Raw genomic sequence first — 20686 nt, 5'->3', positions numbered from 1 at the left:
AGCCCAATGTTTTAAAAGAATAGGAACTTTAAAACATAAAGCCTCTTCACAGTTGTTTTCTATGATTAAAATGAGTGCATTTAGGATATCCTATGATAATTAGGATGTAAAGCTAGAGAGAGAGAGATTTAAACTTACCTGGGTAACCTACAATTAAATTCACAAAGAATGGTGAAAACGTAGTAATTCATCTTCTAACCAAGGACCTAAGAATGATTAAGTTAGCATCTGAGGATGTGGGCTGTTCCAAGCAGCGTATTTTATTTTTATAAAATTAAAATGTTCAAGTCTGATAAATTCAAAATTTCCAAATATTGAGAGGAACCTTTAGGTATTGTTCCAAGAGCTCAAATCACAATTACAGTACTGTATTTCTTTCTCCATATGTATTAACTTCTATCTACAAGTCCTAGTATTTTGCAGTATTGCCTTGTCTCAATCCTAACATTACCTGATGGTATAGCAGTATTAATGAACAAGACTTTCTTACTCTTATTATTATTTTGGCATCTTCAAGTCATTGACTGCGTAAGCTAGTCCCTTCAGTTTTCTTGGCAATATTTTTTTTAAGTAGGACTAGTGACTACCCAAAGTTACCCGCTGGCTTTGTGCCTAAAGTGGAATTAGAACTGATGGTTTCCCTGTTTCTAGCCTAGTGCCTTAACTATTATACCAGACTGGCTCTTATTACCATAATACTAATAAATAATTAAAAAAACCAAGAATCTATATTCAAATTGCGTTAAGGTTCCTTTGTAATACATTGGTGTTTTCTCTACATGGTCATAAACATCTCTCAGGTTTGCTGTAAATTTTAATTGGTTCATGGAGTGAATGATTTCACGTCTAACTCTACATAATATTTATAGTAACTGAACTCCATCATGGGATTATAAAATTTAATCTAAAGTTCCCAAATATTTTCCTCCTTTCTTCCTTTCTTTCTTCTATCCTGCCAGCAAATTTCTTGAGGGAGCTGACGGATGACTATACTATTGGTTTTGGCAAATTTGTGGACAAAGTTACAGCACCACAGACAGACATGAGGCCCACAAGGTGAGTAGTAGTGATGGATCCATTGGAAATGAACTCTTCAGGATCCATGGATTTTTTTAAAAAAAATTAAGGCTTTTATCTAATCTGTGATCATCTAGTCCCATGTTTCTTCCTCAGGCAGTGCTTTCTTATGTTCTTGCAATATTCTACATATATACAAATCTTGTAGATATCAATTAAAACACTGTTGATAGTTCTGCTCTCACTTAGAATTCTTTTGTTTTTAATTCTGCCATCAATTCGTCAATTGAATCCATTTCGTTCTATGGATTAAGGATCGGTTTGGTTAATCCCTCAACAAAACTTCTGTTTAATATCCTTTTTAAGAAGCTTATAAAGGTCTCAGTGAATATAGCTTCATTAAAGCTACCCTAAACTTATGCTAAGGGACGCGGTAGCTCAGTGGGTTAGGACGCTGAGCTTGTCGATCAGATGGTTGGCAGTTTGGCGGGTCGAATCCCGAGTGCCGCGTAATAGAGTGAGCGCCTGTTACTCGTCCCAGCTTCTGCCAACCTAGCAGTTCGAAAGCACATCAAAAATGCAAGTAGAAAAATAGGGAACGCTACGGTGGGAAGGTAACAGCGTTCCGTGCGCCTTTGGCGTCTAGTCATGCCAGCCACATGACCACAGAGACATCCTCGGACAAGCGCTGGCTCTTTGGCTTTGAAGCGGAGATGAGCACTGGCCCCTAGAGTCGGAAACGACTAGCACGCATGTGCGGGGGAACCTTTACCTTTACCTTTAAACTTATGCTTCTAAACATCTCACAAATGGGCATATAGCAGTATTTTAATGGCCCCATGAATAGACAGTTTTGGTAATTTGGCTCAATCTTGCCCAAGCAAGTCCGATAACTAATTGATGACTCATCCATTTGTAGAAAGGGACTCTTGTTTGGGGTAGTTGTTTTTTTCATCACTTTGAGGTGCAACTGAAGAAAATACACAGAGAACCAAGTCTGCTCTCTTAAAGAAATCCTGTGATATTGTATGGAATTTTCTAGCAATTGGAAAAGGAACAGGAATGTGAAGGTTAAGAACCCTTCATTTTAGCCTCTGTGTGCATTTGCTCACTCATATGTGTGTATTTGTGTTATGTTATAACCTTATAATATAAAAATGTATTATCATGTGTTATCAAACAAAAATAACAGGAAGAAATGGCACCATTCTGAGAAACTGAACTCAGTGTATGAATTGGTGCTCCAATATCTCACTACTCAGAAGTAGGATACATACACAAGCAGTAGCAATGTTAAGCCTCATTGTCTTCTACTACTATAAAATGTTTGCTTCTCACAGCTTATTCTTATAGCTCATTGGTTCTTTGGGCAGGTGCCTATATTGTGTTAAACCTTAAAGCCTAGTTAACAAATAACAATGGCTAGCTTGTATATTGTGCTGCAGATGACAAAGCTGAATTTGTTTTAATGTGAGATTTAAATGCAATCTCTTTTTTACTATTTAAATAGAAACTGTTATGCTCAAATTCATTGCATTAAATATTGTGGTAAACAAGAAGCTGTTTGTACAAAGGATCCTTGTTTAGGATTTCGGATAATTAGGTTGGTAGTAGTTACCAATTAAAATTGTCTGTCCTTTTGCTTTCAGATTGCGGGAACCTTGGTTTAATGCCGACCCGCCTTTCTCTTTTAAGAACGTCATCCGTCTAACCAATGATATTAATAAATTCAGCCAGGAATTGATGAAGGAACGTATATCAGGGAACTTGGATGCTCCGGAAGGTGGCTTTGATGCTATATTGCAAACAGCTGTTTGCAAGGTAAACAGAGAGAATATTGAAGATGGCATAGATATAGTGGATCTCTATAAAGGGTAAAAACTATCTTAATTGCATACCAAAGTGGGAGAGCAGTAGGAAAATCTAGGCCAAATTTTTGCTTTAAAAATCCACAGACAGCTTTGTTTGCACTTTGATAAGAAAATGGGCGAGCTTTGGAGTTAGATATTGTGGAGACTGTTTGTTTTATTTACTTATTTTTCACATTTTCGAACCACTCATCTCCCCCGGAGACTGTTGCTGTTATCAAATTCTGCTATTATCAGCTTCTACCTGCAGTTAGGATATTATATTATGACCAACTAAACTTTTATGAAGGTCAGGGGAAAAACAAACTGTCTAGTGCCTAATAACATTTGTAAATTTAGGGAGCTGAAGAGTTCATTGCTGAGGAGACAAGATAAGGATGAAATTCCAAATCTATAACTGTTATTTTTCTCAATTAACCTTGATGTAAGCTTTATTTGAAAGACATAGCAAGTGGTTACTAATATTCCTGGAATAACTTATTTCTCAAAAATCATCACGAAAGGCCTTTCTGGGTTTCTGGCAGCTATTCCCACTTTACTCGATTTCTCTTGGCACATGGAGAAAGCACACTTTAATTTTTACCTTTTTTATGGGGATTATACATTACGAATATCACTTGGGAAAGTAAAACTGGACACTTTTGCTTTTTTTATTTTTGATGATTTGGGGTGGGGGGATTGGTTAACAGTTATGCGCGCTACCCTTATTTTCTACTGAAAATATGCAAAACATTGTCCTGCTGGGATTCAGTAGTTTCCCATCAAATTTAGAAACCCGATTCAGGATGGCAGAAGCTGCCAAAATGAGGCTTAGGGCTGTGATTTACCCACCTCCACTCTACATCTCAGACTTTCCTTATTCCTGCAGGAGAATATTGGATGGCGGAATGACAGTACTCACCTCCTGGTCTTCTCCACTGAGTCAGCTTTCCATTACGAAGCTGATGGCGCCAACGTCCTTGCTGGAATCCTGAGAAAGAATGATGAAAAATGCCACCTGAATCAAGCAGGGACTTACACCTTTGATACCAAGCAGGATTACCCCTCTGTATCTACCCTTGAGCGCCTGCTGAGGCTGAGTAACATCATCCCTATTTTTGCGGTCACCAACCACTCCTATGATTACTATGAGGTAAAAAATGCCATTAAGCAGGAAAAAAGATGGGAACTTGGGAGTATAAAGGAACAACCCGTGATACTATTTGGATTGGCCTATAGATATTTGCCCAGCAAGGGAGCTAGCTCACCTATTTATTCCTAAGGCAAGAAGCTGAGTTTGCTTCCTGTGGGAAGATTTGGAATTAAAACATAAAAAACCCCTAGTAATTCTTCATTAGAAATTCTTTCCATTTGTCCCTACAGAGTTAGAAAGGAGCCTTGTCCATTTTTCCTGGCATCCAGAAAATCACCTGAGAAATCACTAATTAATTTTGTGAGAAAGGAGTAGGCTGATCCCTGCTAGTTTTGTAGGCCAGGAAATTGAAGATTGCTTGCAGGAACTCAGGAAGGGGCAGGCTGAATTTTAATAGTTTAGATCAGGGGTGTCAAACTGCCGGTCCGCGGGCTGGATGCGTCACAAGGAAAACACACCCACCTCATTGCTCGCAATGGGGAAAAAGTTCTGATACGTTGCATGATGTCATGTGACATCGCGAGTTTGACATGTCTGGTTTAGATGTATGTCAGTATAGCAGCTGAATGCCTAACTTCGGGTATAGGTAGTCCCTGACTTATGACCAGAATTGGGCCCAAATTTTCTGTTGCTGAGGCAAGACCGTTAAGTGAGTTTTGCCCCATTTTACAACTTTTCTTGTCACAGTTGTTAAGTGAACCACTGTGGTTGTTAAATTAGTAACTTAAAAGTGAATCTGGTTTCCCCATTGACTTTGCCTGTCAGAAGTTTGCAAAAGGTGATCACATGACCACAGGGCACTGCAACCATCATAAATACATGCCAGTTGCCAAGCGTCCAAATTTTGATCACATGACTATGGGGATGCTGCAAGGTCATAATTGTGAAAAAACGGTCATAAGCCACTTTTTTCAGTGCCATTGAAATGGTTGTAATTCAAGGACCGCCTGTATATATCTGAAGAATATATATGTAGACACTGGATTGGGAAATGAAATATCCTTGTATCTGATTTCCCAAAGCTACTATTCAATCTGCTTTTTGCAGTGCAGTGGAGACACCCAGCTGCTAGCTAAATAATTCATGTTAGAGGTAACTCAAAGATATCTCGTCTTTTACCTCATAACTCTTGACCCATAGATAGGCCAAAATTGTATTATGTTATGACATCTAAGATTGGTCTGCTTCTATCACCTCCATCCTATGGTGATTAAACCTTTTGTTTTATTGCTTTTTGGACTGAAAAAAAGATATTTATGCCAGTAGATTTAAGCCTAGTTTGCCTCTTTGAACAATATCCTTCCATTCACTTTCTTTAAACCATGTGTTGTGTATTGAGCTCAATTGTAGCACCATGTGGATAGCTGGAGGAGCTAACGGCTCTCCAGCAAACCAGACTCCAGGTCTCCAGTCCTGCTATTGGCTGCCCCTAGGAAGCAATGGGTTACTTTAAATCTATTGGCTGCCGCCTAGGGGCCAGGCTATAAATTGCTGCAAGCTGCAGCACTATTCTCAGTTCAGATCCTGTAAGCCAGATATGTCAAACACAAGGCCCGGGGGCCGGATCTGGCCCGCGAAGTGGTTTCATGTGGCCCGCGAAGCCATCCTGGAAACAGTGAGGGAACAGCCCCCACTGCCTTGGCCCTGGCCCAGAGACCCTCCTTCTGCCAGAGACCCTCAGATCTGTCCCACTCCTGCCCAGGCCCCCATAGGCACCCTTGATGTGAACGATGTAGAGCTGGCCACGTCCACCCAGTAGGCCATACGCACTCTAGCCACACCCACCCAGTAGGCCACACCCACCCAGGCCACACCCACCTGCCCCCTTGAGGGCAACCGCAATGCTGATGCGGTCCTCAATGAAATTGAGTTTGACACCCCTGCTGTAAGCAATAAACCATGAGTTCTGTTGAAATCACCCACTTCATCTTCTTTCCTGCACGAAGAACCCGATATATTACACCATGGACAATGTTTTTAGGGTTTTTTTCTGCTGAAATATCAGGGAGAATATCTTTACCTCTTTCTTCTGCTCCACTTTCTCATTCTCAATCATGTTGTACTACGTTTTATTTGTAGGAAAGAAAACAAAGGTGTGATTTGGAAAAATATCTCTTCTTTTTGTAAAGCAACTAGTAGTTTCTTAGATAATGAAAAAGCCTAGGGAAAAGGCTAAATACCCCAGCCTTCCTATTGTACTGTACATGTGTCCAGTGGTGGGATTCAAATATGCGAACAACTAGTTCTCTGTGTGGATGCCACTTCCGGAAGTCTGTTCTGGGCCTGGGCAACAAAAAATTAGCTACTGGTTCTGCAGAACTGGTGCGAACCGGCTGAATTCCACCATTGCATGTGTCTAAACCAGTCTTTTCTTCTTCTATGTGCTCCTTCAAAGTGAATTGGGGGAATTTTATTCAGATATCAAACTCTTATTAAAAGGATGTTGGAATGAAGGTGAACAGAGTCTACCCAATGGGTTTTTTTGTGTCATTTACTTTAAAAGGACAGGCCATTATATTTGCACACTTCAGTAAAGGCTAAAGGAAAGTATTACATTTGAATCCAGGGAAAGAAATCATAGGAAATTTTTGCAGCATTGCAACCGGTGATTTGTCTTTCTCTGCAGTTAGCCATAATAACAATAGAACAATAAGAATAACTCTTCTATGTGCTTGGTTTTCTTAATATTTTTCCTTCCCTGTTTTATCTATTTTGTGCTTACAATATTAAATTATTATATTATAATAAATAAATAGTATTTTTTTATCAGAAACTGCACAAATATTTTGAAACGTCTGAAATTGGGAGGCTTCAAGAAGATTCTTCTAACATTGTGGAATTGCTCCGTTCGGCTTTTGAGGTAAGAAGCAATTCTGGTATTTTATGCTGTAACTTTTTGGGATAACACAATTTTCTTATAATTCCCCATAAATGATTTACTCACTCACATTTCATTCTTACAATTCTTTCTTGAAGCAGCTTTAATTTCAGCCAATTCGTAAAGTATTTCCAGACAGGTGGCAATTGGATGATATAAATCAGGGGTGTAAAAACTGTGTATCTCAAAAAGGGTGGCCTGTGGAGTTGTACAATAAATGTAGGCTCTTAGTTGCATTCAGAGGGATTGGTGGGGATTAAAGGACAGATAAACTCCCATTCAGTTTTTAAATGATAATTAATAACAATATTTATAAACCACCTCAATCTGCATAACTCTGGATAGTTTATATGAGCAAATGAATATAACATGGCTATCTCCTTCCCCAAAATCTGAATTACAAATACTAATTAAGGAACAGAAACAGAAATAATATAAATGTGTACTAAAACATTCTACTGAAATAAGCTTGTAATGAGGGCCTTCCTAAACTTACAGAGGGGAAGGACCAATTATACCTTCAGGGAAGCATGTTCCATAAAGTGGGGGCCACCACTGTGAAGATCTGTGTCCTGGTTTAGTCCCATTAACCTCCTATAACAGAGGGACCAGAGGAGGCCCTCTCTCAATGTTCTCACCAAATGGTCAGAATCATGCTTGGCAAGGCATTTCCTGATATATCCCTGTGCTATGGTTGGATACTGTTGATCAACTGCAGTAACTCAAATTATGAAATCAGTGGACCGAATCCATTCCAGTTCTGTATGTTTTCTTTTTATCTTTTTCTCCAGAGCATTCGTTCCAAGTTGACCGTTCGAACTCACAATAGTATCCCAAAAGCCATGAAAATTGAAATATTACCCTTAAAAAGTGAAAATATAGAGTCTGGTTCATTCCATATTGTTCGAGGTGTATTGGTAAGCTTTCTATTTTGCATTTCTATCTCTTAATGATTTACAGTTAAAAACAAAAAAAAATCTTGATTTTGGAAAGGCATTTAGATCCTTTGGCTAAGGGGCCCTTCTCCGAGATCAGAAATTTGCATAACTTAAAGCAACAGAAGAAAAACTGGGAGCTACAGCAGTTCCTGAACCACTTTTTTTTTTGGCAGCATTTCAAGATTGCACTGCCAAAATTCATTGACAGATTCAAAGTGCAATTTGCTCCCAAATCCCACGTATACTAAACGCGTGTTGCACTTTCCAGTAAATCTGGGATAACTGAATCAGCAAATTCCACATCAGAAATCTGAACATTTAAAAAAACAAAACCAACAAAAGCATATCTCTACTGGTGTAGCATCATGGTAACTGTGCCCATTCCTGCTGCTGAGGATATCCCTGCTCAAAAGAGCTCCCTCTGGCTGTACACAAATAAGAACAGTCGATGTCTCTCATATCATCATCTCAGGTTGAGCCACTGATGTAACCGGTTGATCCCTGAAGATATATATTGAAGATTTTGGATTTGCGTTAATTTCTGATAGAATATAAATCAAACTTATTCCATAATGACTGTGGCAGTAAACAAACCCAGCTTCAATGCCATGCCAGTAGGCTTAATAGTGTTGGTAATTGGCTGTTTCGATCAAGAAGAGTAGTGTCCCAAATCCCAGATCATCTTTGTCTTTTATAGGATTGTTGTAACTCCATCCTAGCTTTGCTTGAGGGATCGGGAGGCAAAGCAGTTAGTATGAGTAGCTTTGGAAGCCTGCCCTTCTTGCATCCTCTTTTCAAACTCAAGAGAAGAAAATCTTATTTCCGTCTTACTATCCATTCAGCTTTTGACCTAATTCAGGAGGAAAGAACCCACTAGTCACTTTGGATTTTAGTTCCCATTGGTCCTCAATGAGCCAGGCCAGAAATAAAGAACTGTGCAGTTGTAAACAAAACACCCAGTGGACCTCAAGAACCCCAATAGATCTATCTCTAGTCTTTCAGTTCCCAAATTTGTGGATAAAATTGCTTCTTTTTCTAAACGAATCCAGAAAAAGTACAGGCTTCTCTCTTCTCTCCAGAAAACTTTCAATGTGCATTTGAAAACTAATCACTCTGATAACAAGCATGTCTGTGATCTCCCAGAGAAGGAACGGAAAGGTATCATCTACGTTAAGTCTCCCTCTTTCAGTGACAAAATGGAGATTGATGCCTCAATTCTCTGTGATACCTGCTCCTGTGAAAAGGTACGTTCTTTTCCTCCTCTTTGATTAGCAGTTCCAAGAATTGTTCTAGACCTGTGATTCAAGAAATATGTGATACGAGAAAATTAATCTTGTTCTGAGCAATTTTTACTAATAGAAATTGTAAGATTAAAGGATGTTATGTGTCTGGAATGAGGTCCAGTAATGTCTTCTTGCTTGTTTGCAGAATCAGGAAGTTAGATCACCAAAGTGCACTTACAATGGGAATTTTGTCTGTGGACAATGTGTGTGCGATCCAGGCTGGTAAGTAGTATCACAATTAGGTTTTTTTTCGGCGTGGGGCCCATTGTCTTTCCTCTACCAGAAAGTTGATGCCTTTCTTCTCCAAGAACAAGAAGTGTAGATGAAATGGAGAAACTGATAACAGGGTCCCAGATTGTTGGGGGCAATAAACTGACTTTGTAAAAATGCCGCTTGGGGCCCCCCGAAAGCCCTAATAAGCAGGCATATACATAGAATGAAGGCTATTGCTAAGCACATTGATTTGTGCTTCTTAGATTGTAAGCCGCCCTGAGTCTTCGGAGAAGGGCGGGATATAAATGGGATAAAAAAAAACAGGGTCAATTCTTTTCTTGCCCCTCGGAAAGTTCCCCCCCATACTTTAGATAGTGTCCACATATATATTTATATTCATATATTTTAAAATTATGTTTTAATATTTATATTTTATATAAACGTATGTAGATTTATATAATTGGTGGCTCACAACTATTAAAAATAACAGAGAGAACAATAAAAAATATAAACAAAAATATTCAACCATCCTAAAAACATTATTACACTATTCCAAACACAGGTTAATGCAAGTAATACGTACATTCCATTTAATATAATCTTTGGAAAGGCGCAATGCTACCACTTGACACTAAAGGACGGTGGCAGTGCCTTACCTTTCCTAAAGGCCAGAAGGATAGGGGGCCAGTCTAAGTTCCAGTCTATATCCCAGTCTATACTGTATATCAGGTATGTGAATTCACATCCCAGTAAATGTTTGAACACATATAGAAGATTAACTATGTGGAGTAAATACTATATGATAGCCACGTTTGTTGTAGTGGCTAGGGGATCACACTGTAAACCGGGAGACTGTGAGTTCTAGTCTTGCCTTAGGTATGAAGCCAGCTAGGTAACCTTGGGTCAGTTACTTTCTCTCAGCCCTAAGAAGGAGGCAATGGCAAACCAATTCTGAAAAACTTTGCCAAAAAACTGCAGAGACATGTCTGGATAGTCTCTAAGAACTGGACACCATTGAACATAAGGGGGGAGAAAAAACTATATATAAGCTACCTATGCCCCACATAAGAGTGAAACTAATCAAATGATGACAGCTAAGGACAGTAACTGTAACAAATAGAGCAATTTATAAAGCACTTTATGCTATTCGTCAAAAATGAAACCAGACCCTATTAATAGTCAAATACCCTAAATCACTTGGGCTTCTAATTAGCTGTACAAGATGTTATATCTGTGCATCTGGTGGCTATTCTCACACTTGACTTCCTCTCTCTTTGACAGGCGGGGGGACCTGTGTAATTGCTCAACTTCCTCCTTTACTGATACTTCAGCCTGCATACGATCTGGAGATGAAGAACCCTGTTCTGGCAAAGGCGAATGCCTTTGTGGGACTTGTCAGTGTTATTCTGAAGATCTCACCCAGCGTTATGATGGAAAGTTTTGTGAATTTGACAACTTGCAGTGTCCCCGCACTTCTGGATTCCTCTGCAATGGTAAATCTTTGGGGGGGGGGCAAAATGTTGCACACTCTGCCCTCTGTTCATTCAGATACAGCCTTGTGAACTACTACCAGACAATTCTTAAGTGAATCAGGAATACTGGAGTAGCTTTGGTCAATTTGGGGGTCTCTGGTGGTATTGGAGTCCCTCACCCCTGGAAGAAGTTGAAGAAGACTAATTTTGAGGGCATGTCCCATTGTTGATAAAGATTCAGAATGGCTTGCTCAGACAAGGTGTTACAGTGATAAAGTTTAGAATAACTGGAGATTTCTAGTGGCAGTAATCTTTTTTTTCCATGTCAAACCACATGTTATATTATTTATGAAGCATGCAACTAAAAGAAAATATTAATAAGAGGAAATACCAGAATTCTAATAGGGATTGCAAAAATGCAAGCTGGGCAGAGTTCAGTCACTTTAGAATTCCCCCCCGCCCGCCCAGCTAGTTATTTTCATTCAATTCATCCTATCTCACAAGTTAGGAATGATTAATTGATTATGTGCCATTAAAACATTGTCAACTCTCAGTGATCACTTAGATCAGTGATGGCAAACCTTTTAGAGACCGAGTGCCCAAACTGCAACCCAAAACCTACTTATGTATCGTAGGGTGCCTGATGGGCGTGGCCCATTGGGTGAGTGTGGGCCATTGATTGGGAGTGGCCAATTGGGTGGGCATGGCCAATTGAGTGGGCGTGGCTGCGGTGGTAATGGCAGATTGGGTGGGACTAAAAAATTCAATCAATCAATTCTAACTTTGCAAGATCTTTTTTTCCCCGCGAGAAGTCAAAATTGATTGATTGAAACTTTTTTTTTTTGCACACGGTGGCGGACACCTAAAGCAAGAAGATTTTATAAAACCCAGCTGAAGACCTAGGACTGGGGCGATGGCGCATGTGCCCACAGAGAGAGCTCTGTGTGCCACCTGTGGCACACGTGTCATAGGTTTGCCACCACAGACTTAGATAAATCTTCCCCATTTGTGTAAGGAATGACTCTATGCATATTGCTTTAACTTATTAGAAGAAAATTGAGATATAATTATAGCAAATAGACAGTTGGCCCCAGTTGTGTTCTTCTTCAAACTGAATCTCTAGTTGTGTGCAGAAGTGTTTTGAATGTCCATATGTTTTCTTTGAGGGCTTTTTAGAATGCGTCAGGCACACGCACAAAAGCAAACACAAAGGGGGAAAAATGTTTTATTCATGCATTCTTATCACCTTTGCTTAGCTTAGCTGTAAAGATATGTACCATATTTCTTTGGGAACTGCCTCCATACCGCTAATAGATGAGTTAAGACTTCATTAAAAATAGAAACATAAAAATAGACCTGCTATGTAAGTAAGTTGGCTCTCAATGTCTTTGTGGTGATGCTACCTGTCTCTCTACAGACCGGGGACATTGCTACATGGGCCAGTGTTCATGTGAAGCTGGTTGGGAAGGCCCCGGCTGTGAATGTCCCACAAGCAATGAAACTTGTGTCAGCAGCAATGGGGTGAGTAAATTGTCCATCCAGAAAATCTATCAGAAGAGGTCACAAAAAGAAAAGAAAATATTGGCTGCCCACCCCAGCCCACCCTAATCCCGTGTTGGATGCAGAAAGTGTTTAATATGGTAATCCGTGTGAAAATCTGCCAATATATAGTTATTACAAAGTTAATAAATTGGAGATGGAATCCAGTATTGTCAATTCAGCTTAAAAGGGATCATTAGATTAGATCTCTAGTGAGGTATGGCCAGCTTGACAGTTGATCTTATTGCTGCTTGTATAATCTGTGATCCTTGGATAAAAACAGGCAGAAGAATGGTCTTTCCCTCTCTCTTTCAAATGTTCCCTGATAATGGAAAGAGATCTGTCTCTAAGCTCAGGTAAAGCCATCTGTTCAGTGGTGGGATTCAAATAGGTGAACAACTGGTTCTCTGTTCCTTTTGGGCCTGGGCAACAAAAAATTAGGTGCCGCTTCTGCCGAACTGGTGCAAACCGGCTGAATCTCACCACTGGATCTGTTGCCTCCATGTATGCAGTGAAGAAAAAGCTGAACAGTTACTTTGTTCTCTTGTAGCTGATTTGTAACGGACGAGGAAGATGTGAATGTGGTAGATGCCTCTGTGATAACCCCACTGCCCATACTGGTCCCACCTGTGAAACTGGATCCTTGGTAAGTGCATGAAAGAGCACATTTGTTAAGCAAAGGACTATGACTATTAATACTGTTGCTATATTGTACTAGGAAAAGTTGGTGTTGTGTAGCAGGTTCTTTGGCACAGGAAAGAAGGTGAGACAAGTGAGTTCAGGCAAACTCATGGTTTATTGCTTGCAGAATGTGAACTGAGAACTGAGCTGTAACTAGCTGCAATTTATAGTCTAGCCCCTAGGCGGCAGCCAATAGGTTTGAAGCAACCATTGCTGCCTAGGGACAGCCAATAGCAGCACTGGAGACTTGTAGTCTGGGTTGCTGGAGAGCCGTTAGCTGCTCCAGCTACCCACATGGTATTACATTTGAGCCCAATACATAACAGTTGGTACAAGAATGTATTATTTATGTTCCTTTATCTGAATCACCTTGCCTTTTCATAATGCAATTATGTTGTTGAAAGCATCCATTATGCAAATATAAGCTTGTACAAATATAGCCACACAAGCGCACTCTCTTTCTTCATCTGTCAATATTAACTCTTCCCGAATCCAGGAATAACTGTTCCTATCAATTAATCAAACAATCAATCAGAACAATAAAATTTAAAGAATACCTACAGAAGTGGCAAAGCAAATATGCATGATTTGCTAGGATAAACTATGCAGCTTACTTTTGAGTAGTGAGAAACTAAGGTTGCCGATGTTTACTGGGGTTTAGTTGTTTTTGAAGGAGGCATCTCAGCGATACAAGGCGTATTTTAATATACATAAGAATAGAAGTTCACATTATTAATTCCCCAGCAGAATCAAATTCCCTGTTCGATTGCTTGGGAAACCTTGCTTTTTGCAGAAGGCTTTATCTTCTGTCTGCCAGTTCCCAATCAGGATGGCGTTTCTTTTTCTATGGGAGGTTCCCTCACTCACCCCTTCTTCTCCACTGGCTTCATTCACAAGACTGCATCTCACATGATAAGAATATTCCTTGTTTGGGGCATGTACTGTCCTTTCTGATACTTTCTATGTGATATCCATGGGATGTTCTGAATGCTGTAAGCTGCCCAGAGTCGCTTCGAAGTGAGGTGGGCAGCAAATCAATTTAATAAATAAATATCCACCTCTCCAGCCCTCATTATCTATTGGTGCTCATCATTAATCTAGAACTGAAGGTTTTGTCTGTCTTCTCATGCTTTCTCCCTCGTGTCTAGGCTTTCCAGCAGGTATGTGAGGAAGAATTCCGAAGTTGTGTCCAGTGTCAGGTTTGGCACACTGGAGAGAAGAAGGGACAGAAATGTTCAAAGTGCCAGTTCAAGATAAAGCTGGTGGATGAATTGAATCAAGGTAGCGTAGCTCTTCAACTGCCCAGTTTAATCGTCAAATGCAAATGAAACATTCCACATTGCACTGCGGAATTTGATGGATGGGGGAAAAGGGATAATAATGTAAGCCAGACCTGGGCATTTCATGGTCCCCAGGCCACATCTGGCCCTTTGGCTGTCCCAGTTCATCCCATGTGGATTGCTTTTATTTTGAAGGCTATTGCTATTTTTTTAAAAAAAATATGTATGTGCATGCATGTATGCCTATGCATCTTCATAGTTCTCTTAGTTTGCCCCTCCACAATAGTCCCAGTTTCTCATGTGACCGGTTGGGAAAATGAATTGCCCATCCCTGATGTAAAACAGTTGGCACTCCTAGTCTTCTTTGTTCTAAAAGGCATTCCATGTTTTTAGTTATCTATTTTTTTTACTGTCCCTGTTTTGTCTCAAATTTACCTTTTGGGAAAAACTTATTAAAATGGTGTGAGTTGTTCTGGTTGCTGTACCATCAGCTCTTGTTTCTGAGAACCAAAACCTAGGAGTAAAATATCTTGGGTATGAGTGCATCTGATCTTTAATGGGCATGCATGTAAAGACATGTACCCAGACAGTAAATCACCAAGTAAGGTATAAACCTACATACACTTCACCCTTCTTTTGAAATTTGATAGCAGCATATATTTAATTATGTTTTTCTAAAATACAGTATAGTCAAAATTAAAAAGGTATGCTTTGTCATCCATATCTGGTAGCATGCAAAATATTGATTAAAAGCAAAGCAATCTATTATGGATGGGGAAGGCAGGAAGAATCCAGGGATGTTCCTATTTTCATGTATGCAACATTGAAGAATGAACAGATTCCCAATGTTACACAGCATATTCATTATATCACAATTGCAGTTGCAAGACGATGGTTGGCAAAGATAAGCTGTTTAAATCTGTTTCCTTATTATGTGAATATATCACATTTTAGTGGAAACATGCTGCTCAGTGGATCTTACCTCACTAGTGATTTATAGTATCTCACAGTGGCATCTAATGTACATTATTTTCATTAATGATTTGTTGTCACAGTAATGGTTGGGTAGCATTGTAATGTACTATAATCTGCTTATAAGAAAATGATCGGTGATTACTGGTAAGACTGTTTTTTTATACCCCCAATAAACTGGGCAAAGACTAAGGATACAGCCATGAAATGCTATACCACACTAATTAGCTTTCCTCTTTTCCTTTTGCACAGACACATCTAAACATGCTGTTGCATCAAGTTGCATCATGACTATATACATATTGCAGATATTCTAATGTAATTTATTACATGACAACGATATATAGTTGGTTGAATTATCCACATTTGGATGAGCTGCATTGAAAGTCCTGGAACTTAGTTCCTTCTTGTTGATTCAGGCTTTTGAAATTAAGATAGCTTCTTTCCCCTTACTGTTGGAAAATTGAATTACTCAAACCCTGAAGGTGCTTGTTTGGAATGGCCTCAAATGGAAAAATAAGAACTTCTCCCTTTTCTGTTGCCAACAGTAGAATTTCCAACATAAATTGGCAATATTACATCTGATTTTCTTTTTAATCTGCAGATCGAGTTTGTAGCTTCCAAGATGAGGAAGATGATTGCATTTACCGTTACACTAGGGAAGAAGACACCAATCAATCACAGAACAATACTGTTCTTGTGCAAAAGAAGAAAGGTAAATATTAACTTTCTATAAAGAGAGTATGTTGGAATACATGTTAGAATGTATTTTGTGTTGCAACAACTACAGAACTATTCAGCCAGTAGATGGCAGTGCTTAGTGTGCATCTATGGTTACAACCTATGGTTTCTTTTGGTTCTGAGGAGAGTTTCCTGTTTCCTGTTATGGTATAATAGTCGAACAGTTAAGCACATGGTGACTGTACTCTTTGTTTGCTCTGTGGTGCTTTATATAAAACAGAATTTCTGACAGAGTGGGTTCCCAAAATGTAGCAGGTGGAATAAATTAGAAGGTCTATTATTTAGATTTCAATAGGCACTGTAAACTAGTTTTTCATTTGTTCTTGAAACTCTGTTGGTCAGTATTTTCTTGTTCACACCAATGGGGTTGCATCATGGTAGATCAGGATTTACTAATAGTTTTCTATAATTGATTGGCAAAGATGCCTAACTTCACCTTTTAGAAAGAGCAACAACAAACTATTTTTTAAAAAATAAATAAATTGGGCTGCTGAAACAAGGAAAGCTTGAAGTGACCAGGAGTGGACTTTATGTGAAGAAGACATCTCAGTTGACTTCTGATCCTGGAAACAAACCCCTTGATTCAAAGGGTGTTTGCAGGGAAGCGTTTCTTTCATTTCAAGTTTGTTTCTGCAGTCATTAATGGCTCCTGGATGTCAATGACGATTCAGGTAGAGTTGTCTGACAGCAGAGTGATGGCAGCTGGACTTATTTTCTTGTTGGTTTGAGAGATTGTGCTGGCCATCCAAGCAGCTTCTTCAGTCTGAGCAAGTAAGAAGACAGGGAGTCACTGAAATGTACCAACTAGGTTGAAGCATAGGTGATTCCTGTAGTCTGTCACTTTTCTTACTGTCTTTTCCTATTCCTGCATCAACCTTGGATGGGCAGCAAAACGTCTCAAACCAACAAGAAAATATGCCCAGTTGCCATCACTCAACTTCCAGTGGCTCCTGAAGTTTCAATAAATAAAGTCAACTCAATTAGTCTAAACTCTGCTGCTCTGAATTAATCTCTCCAGAAATTTTAGATTACAAACTGTATTGTCTGCACACAACATCACTATGCATTATCTTGATGGTGAGATTGTAATCCAACTCTTTTGGAGTTGAAATCTGGGCTCTGGAAGCCTGATCTTCATGAACTGGCAGGAATTCTAAAAGTTTTCAGTTGGCTACCTCTATCTAGAGATGCCGGTGCAGAATTTTTACATGCAATGCATGTGTTCTGCCACTGAGTTATAGCATCTTCTCTTCCCTAACCAGGAAAATAAAAGATAACGTTGCTTCCTTTGGTCTCTTGATTTGTTTGGAACATGTTTTTTTATTTGTTGTCATTATATGTAGAGTGTCCACCAGGAAGTTTTCTTTGGCTTATACCCCTACTCATTTTTCTGATATTACTCCTGGGGTTGCTGCTTCTCCTATGCTGGAAATACTGTGTTTGTTGCAAGGTAAAATTTATCTTTCTAACCTGTAGTAACAAAGGAAAAACAGGCAGGGGGGCTTTGGCGTCGTGTTTTTAATCTAACCTGTAACTCATTTCTCTCACAATCTGAAGATTTTTAAAATATTCTCTCAGATCATGTAGAAATTAGAGGTCAATGTAAATTACATTTTCTGTCTTCTCCATATTGACTAAGTGGTGACAATTATTTTTGTTCTAGATCTAGCTTTCTTCAACTTCAAGTATTTTAAAAGAGCACTTTTCTCCAATGTATTTGAGATATTTTGTTTTACGCTGAAATGATTGGGAATTAGGAGTGGAATATATTGGAAGGCATTGGGGTGTGGGAAAGATAAAGAAACAATGGCCTTGCAACATCAATGCCAAGGAGCAAATGAAAATGAATGGAGAAAGAGAGCCAGTGATCCTTTACCACTAGTTATATCGAGAAGTACCTGAGAAATAAGCATGCAGAAAAGGCATTTGTAGGATGCACTGCCATAATCAGTTACATCATTGATTCAAAGTGGTCAAGGTCATATTAGGCTTATCTATTAGTTCAGTGCCTGTGCCATATAAACCAGGTTGATATGCTTCTCTTGTTGCGCTTCATGGGTGTTTTTAAGTGGAGGCAGCCTGTGTTTGCTCTATCATCCTCCTTAACAATGTATTTTGTATCATCCACTTAAACAAGTGCAACAAGCTGAGAGGTCTATTCTCCTGCCAGTGAATTTATTTTTTGCACTTTTCATTAAAGCCCATTCAACATTTTTTCTGTTTTTTGTTTTGTTGTTTTTTGTTTGACATCTAGAGATGTTTGGCGTTGCTACCCTGTTGTGCACGAGGTACATCTTTTGAATTTACGGGTGATAATAGCATCAGGGTGATGTGCTTAGATCAAGACTGAAAGAAAGCAATATAGGCAGTCCTTAACTTACAACCATTTATTTAGCAACCATTCAAAATTACAACAGCATCAAAAAGATTGACTTTACAACAGTATCCATGCTTACAACCATTGTGGCCTCCCATGGTCATGTGATCAAAATGTAGGCACTTGCAATTGTCATCTATTTATATGAGGTCATGGGATCAGTACAGGTACTCCTCGACTTACAACGGTTTGTTTAGTGATTGTTCGAAGTTACAACAGCACTGAAAAAAGTGACGCTTGACAACTGATTCACATTTATGACGGTTGCAGTGTCCCAGAGTCGTGTGGTCCCCTTTTGTAATCTTCTGAAAACCAAATTCAATGGGGAAACCAGGTTCCCTTAACAAGCATGTTACTAATTTAACAACTGCAGGGATTCACTTAACAAATGTGGCAAGAAAAGTTGTAAAATGGGGCAAAACTCACCAAGGTTCTCACTTAGCAACATAAATTTTGGGCTCAGTTGTGGTTGTAAGTTGAGGACTACCTGTATTTACAACCTTCCCAGCTGCCTTCTGACAAGCAAAGTCAATTGGTTGGGGGGGGGATACTGGATTCATTTAATGATCATATGATTCACTTAACAACCACCGTGGTTCATGTAACCATGGCAAAAAGGGTTGAAAAATTGGGCACATCTCCCTTAGCCTTATCTAACAATGGAAAATCTGGTCCTAATTGTGGTTATAAGTTGAGAACTACCTATATTATATTCAGAGAAGGCTAGTATGTTGGGGAAAACAACCTAGCAGCTGAGGTTTAATACAAGCTGCCTATTATTTAAATCAGCTTAGTAATTATCTGTCTAATTCTACCAAGCTATATCCAGTTAAGCAGTAGCTGTCCTAAGAAGATTAGGACTTTTTAAGCACTGTTCTCTGAAGCTCTTCATTTTTGGGAAAACCTGGATCAAGACCTATGCATTTAACTCTCTGAATAGCAGAGAGAAAATAATCCCTTATACAGTATTTAGAGAATGTAAGGAAACATAAAACTTCATGTGGTGAATTGAAACTTTAGAATAGTATTATGATTCTTTAATATACATTATGAACACATGCTAAAATATATGATGTAAAGTAGATGTAAGACATAACAGTAATGAGGGACAGAATTAGGAATTCAAGTCATGGATGGCCAATCTAATAATTAACAATACTAAGTTTATTGCCACCAATCTGAGCACCGGTTACTAATTAGAATTAGGTCTACCTGGGAAAAGGGAAAGGAAAATCATGCTACAATGTAAGCAAGGTGTTTCTCCTTTGACAAAAGTAGTTTATTTATTCTGTTTAACATATTAAAAAGATGTAAAGTTAGATCCAAGGTCCTGAAGTACAAATACTAACTTTCTTTCCCTCTCTGAAGGTCGTATGGTTGGTTTCAAGGAGGACCACTATCTGCTCAGACAGAGTCTGATGGCATCAGATCACCTGGACACTCCAATGGTGCGCAGCGGTAATTTGAAAGGGACAGACATAGTCCACTGGAAGATCAGAAACAATGTGCACAAGCAAGACTACTCATCATTCGCCCTCAATCCCAAAGATATCAGTAAGTGCTCATTTTACAAGGCGGAAAAGAGAGTCCGGATGGAACATAGTTTATTCCTAAAGTTAATGGTGACAATAGTGTGATAGTTACTTCTTCAGTATCTGGTTTGAAACCTGATTCAAATATCTAGGCAGTCATGTAGTCTCGCCCATCTAAAGCTTTCCAAAGTATGTGAGGAACTGCTGGCTTTAGGACCCAGGTAGTCCTTAGTTACAATGGCAATTGAGACTAGGATTAAAGTTGTTGAGCAATGTGGTTGAAAAGTACAACATCACACATTCACATTGCTTAATGACAGCAGTCCCGGGCAATTCTGGTTGCCATCATAATCCCAAGATGGATGGGTTGTTAAGCAGGAAGAGGTGGGCATTCCAAGTAAGGAGCAGGGGGCCAAAGGAGGGCATGCAAAGGCTGGTGCAGGCCACAGAGAACTGGTGCAGTGAACTGCATGAATTGGGAAGGGCAACAGAGGCTTTGTATGAGTCACAGGAGCCAGGAAAGGGCCTGGAATGAAGCTGTGGAAGCTGTGCATGGGCACGGGGGTTACTATGGGCAAGTAAAAAAAGCAGGAGCAACTTACTTGACCAACGTACAACCTTCCTTCTGGGGCTTTGCTTGTGGAAAGCGGGCAAGAAGGTCACAAATGGTGATGTATGACTGCAGTTTCCTGCAATGTGATAATCATAAGCTGGGCACTGGAACACCCAGTTCACAGCTATGTGACTGCAAGCATATTGTGTT

At 39.4% G+C, this 20686-nt stretch overlaps 1 protein-coding gene across 4 annotated transcripts in view; it reads left to right on the top strand.

The window, feature by feature from the left end:
- The window catches only part of ITGB4 (integrin subunit beta 4), an 83837-nt gene that overhangs the window by 32882 nt on the left and 30269 nt on the right, over positions 1-20686 (top strand). For 3 of the 4 annotated variants that reach the window (XM_083351354.1, XM_083351351.1, XM_083351352.1), the window contains exons 6-20: positions 960-1056; positions 2667-2838; positions 3754-4017; positions 6788-6877; positions 7687-7812; positions 8913-9077; positions 9262-9338; positions 10611-10822; positions 12219-12322; positions 12891-12986; positions 14170-14302; positions 15878-15988; positions 17358-17464; positions 18269-18302; positions 19760-19945. In XM_083351354.1, coding sequence (XP_083207480.1) covers positions 960-1056; positions 2667-2838; positions 3754-4017; positions 6788-6877; positions 7687-7812; positions 8913-9077; positions 9262-9338; positions 10611-10822; positions 12219-12322; positions 12891-12986; positions 14170-14302; positions 15878-15988; positions 17358-17464; positions 18269-18302; positions 19760-19945 — 1974 coding nt within the window. The remainder of the gene's footprint in view (positions 1-959; positions 1057-2666; positions 2839-3753; positions 4018-6787; positions 6878-7686; positions 7813-8912; positions 9078-9261; positions 9339-10610; positions 10823-12218; positions 12323-12890; positions 12987-14169; positions 14303-15877; positions 15989-17357; positions 17465-18268; positions 18303-19759; positions 19946-20686) is intronic. The other variant, XM_083351353.1, reaches the window with a different exon arrangement.

The sequence above is a fragment of the Vipera ursinii genome, assembly GCF_947247035.1.
Source record: "Vipera ursinii genome assembly, chromosome: 2".
Classification (NCBI taxonomy): domain Eukaryota; kingdom Metazoa; phylum Chordata; class Lepidosauria; order Squamata; family Viperidae; genus Vipera; species Vipera ursinii.
The sequence above is the reverse complement of the archived record's forward strand: the minus strand, read 5'-3'. Positions and strand labels throughout refer to the sequence as shown.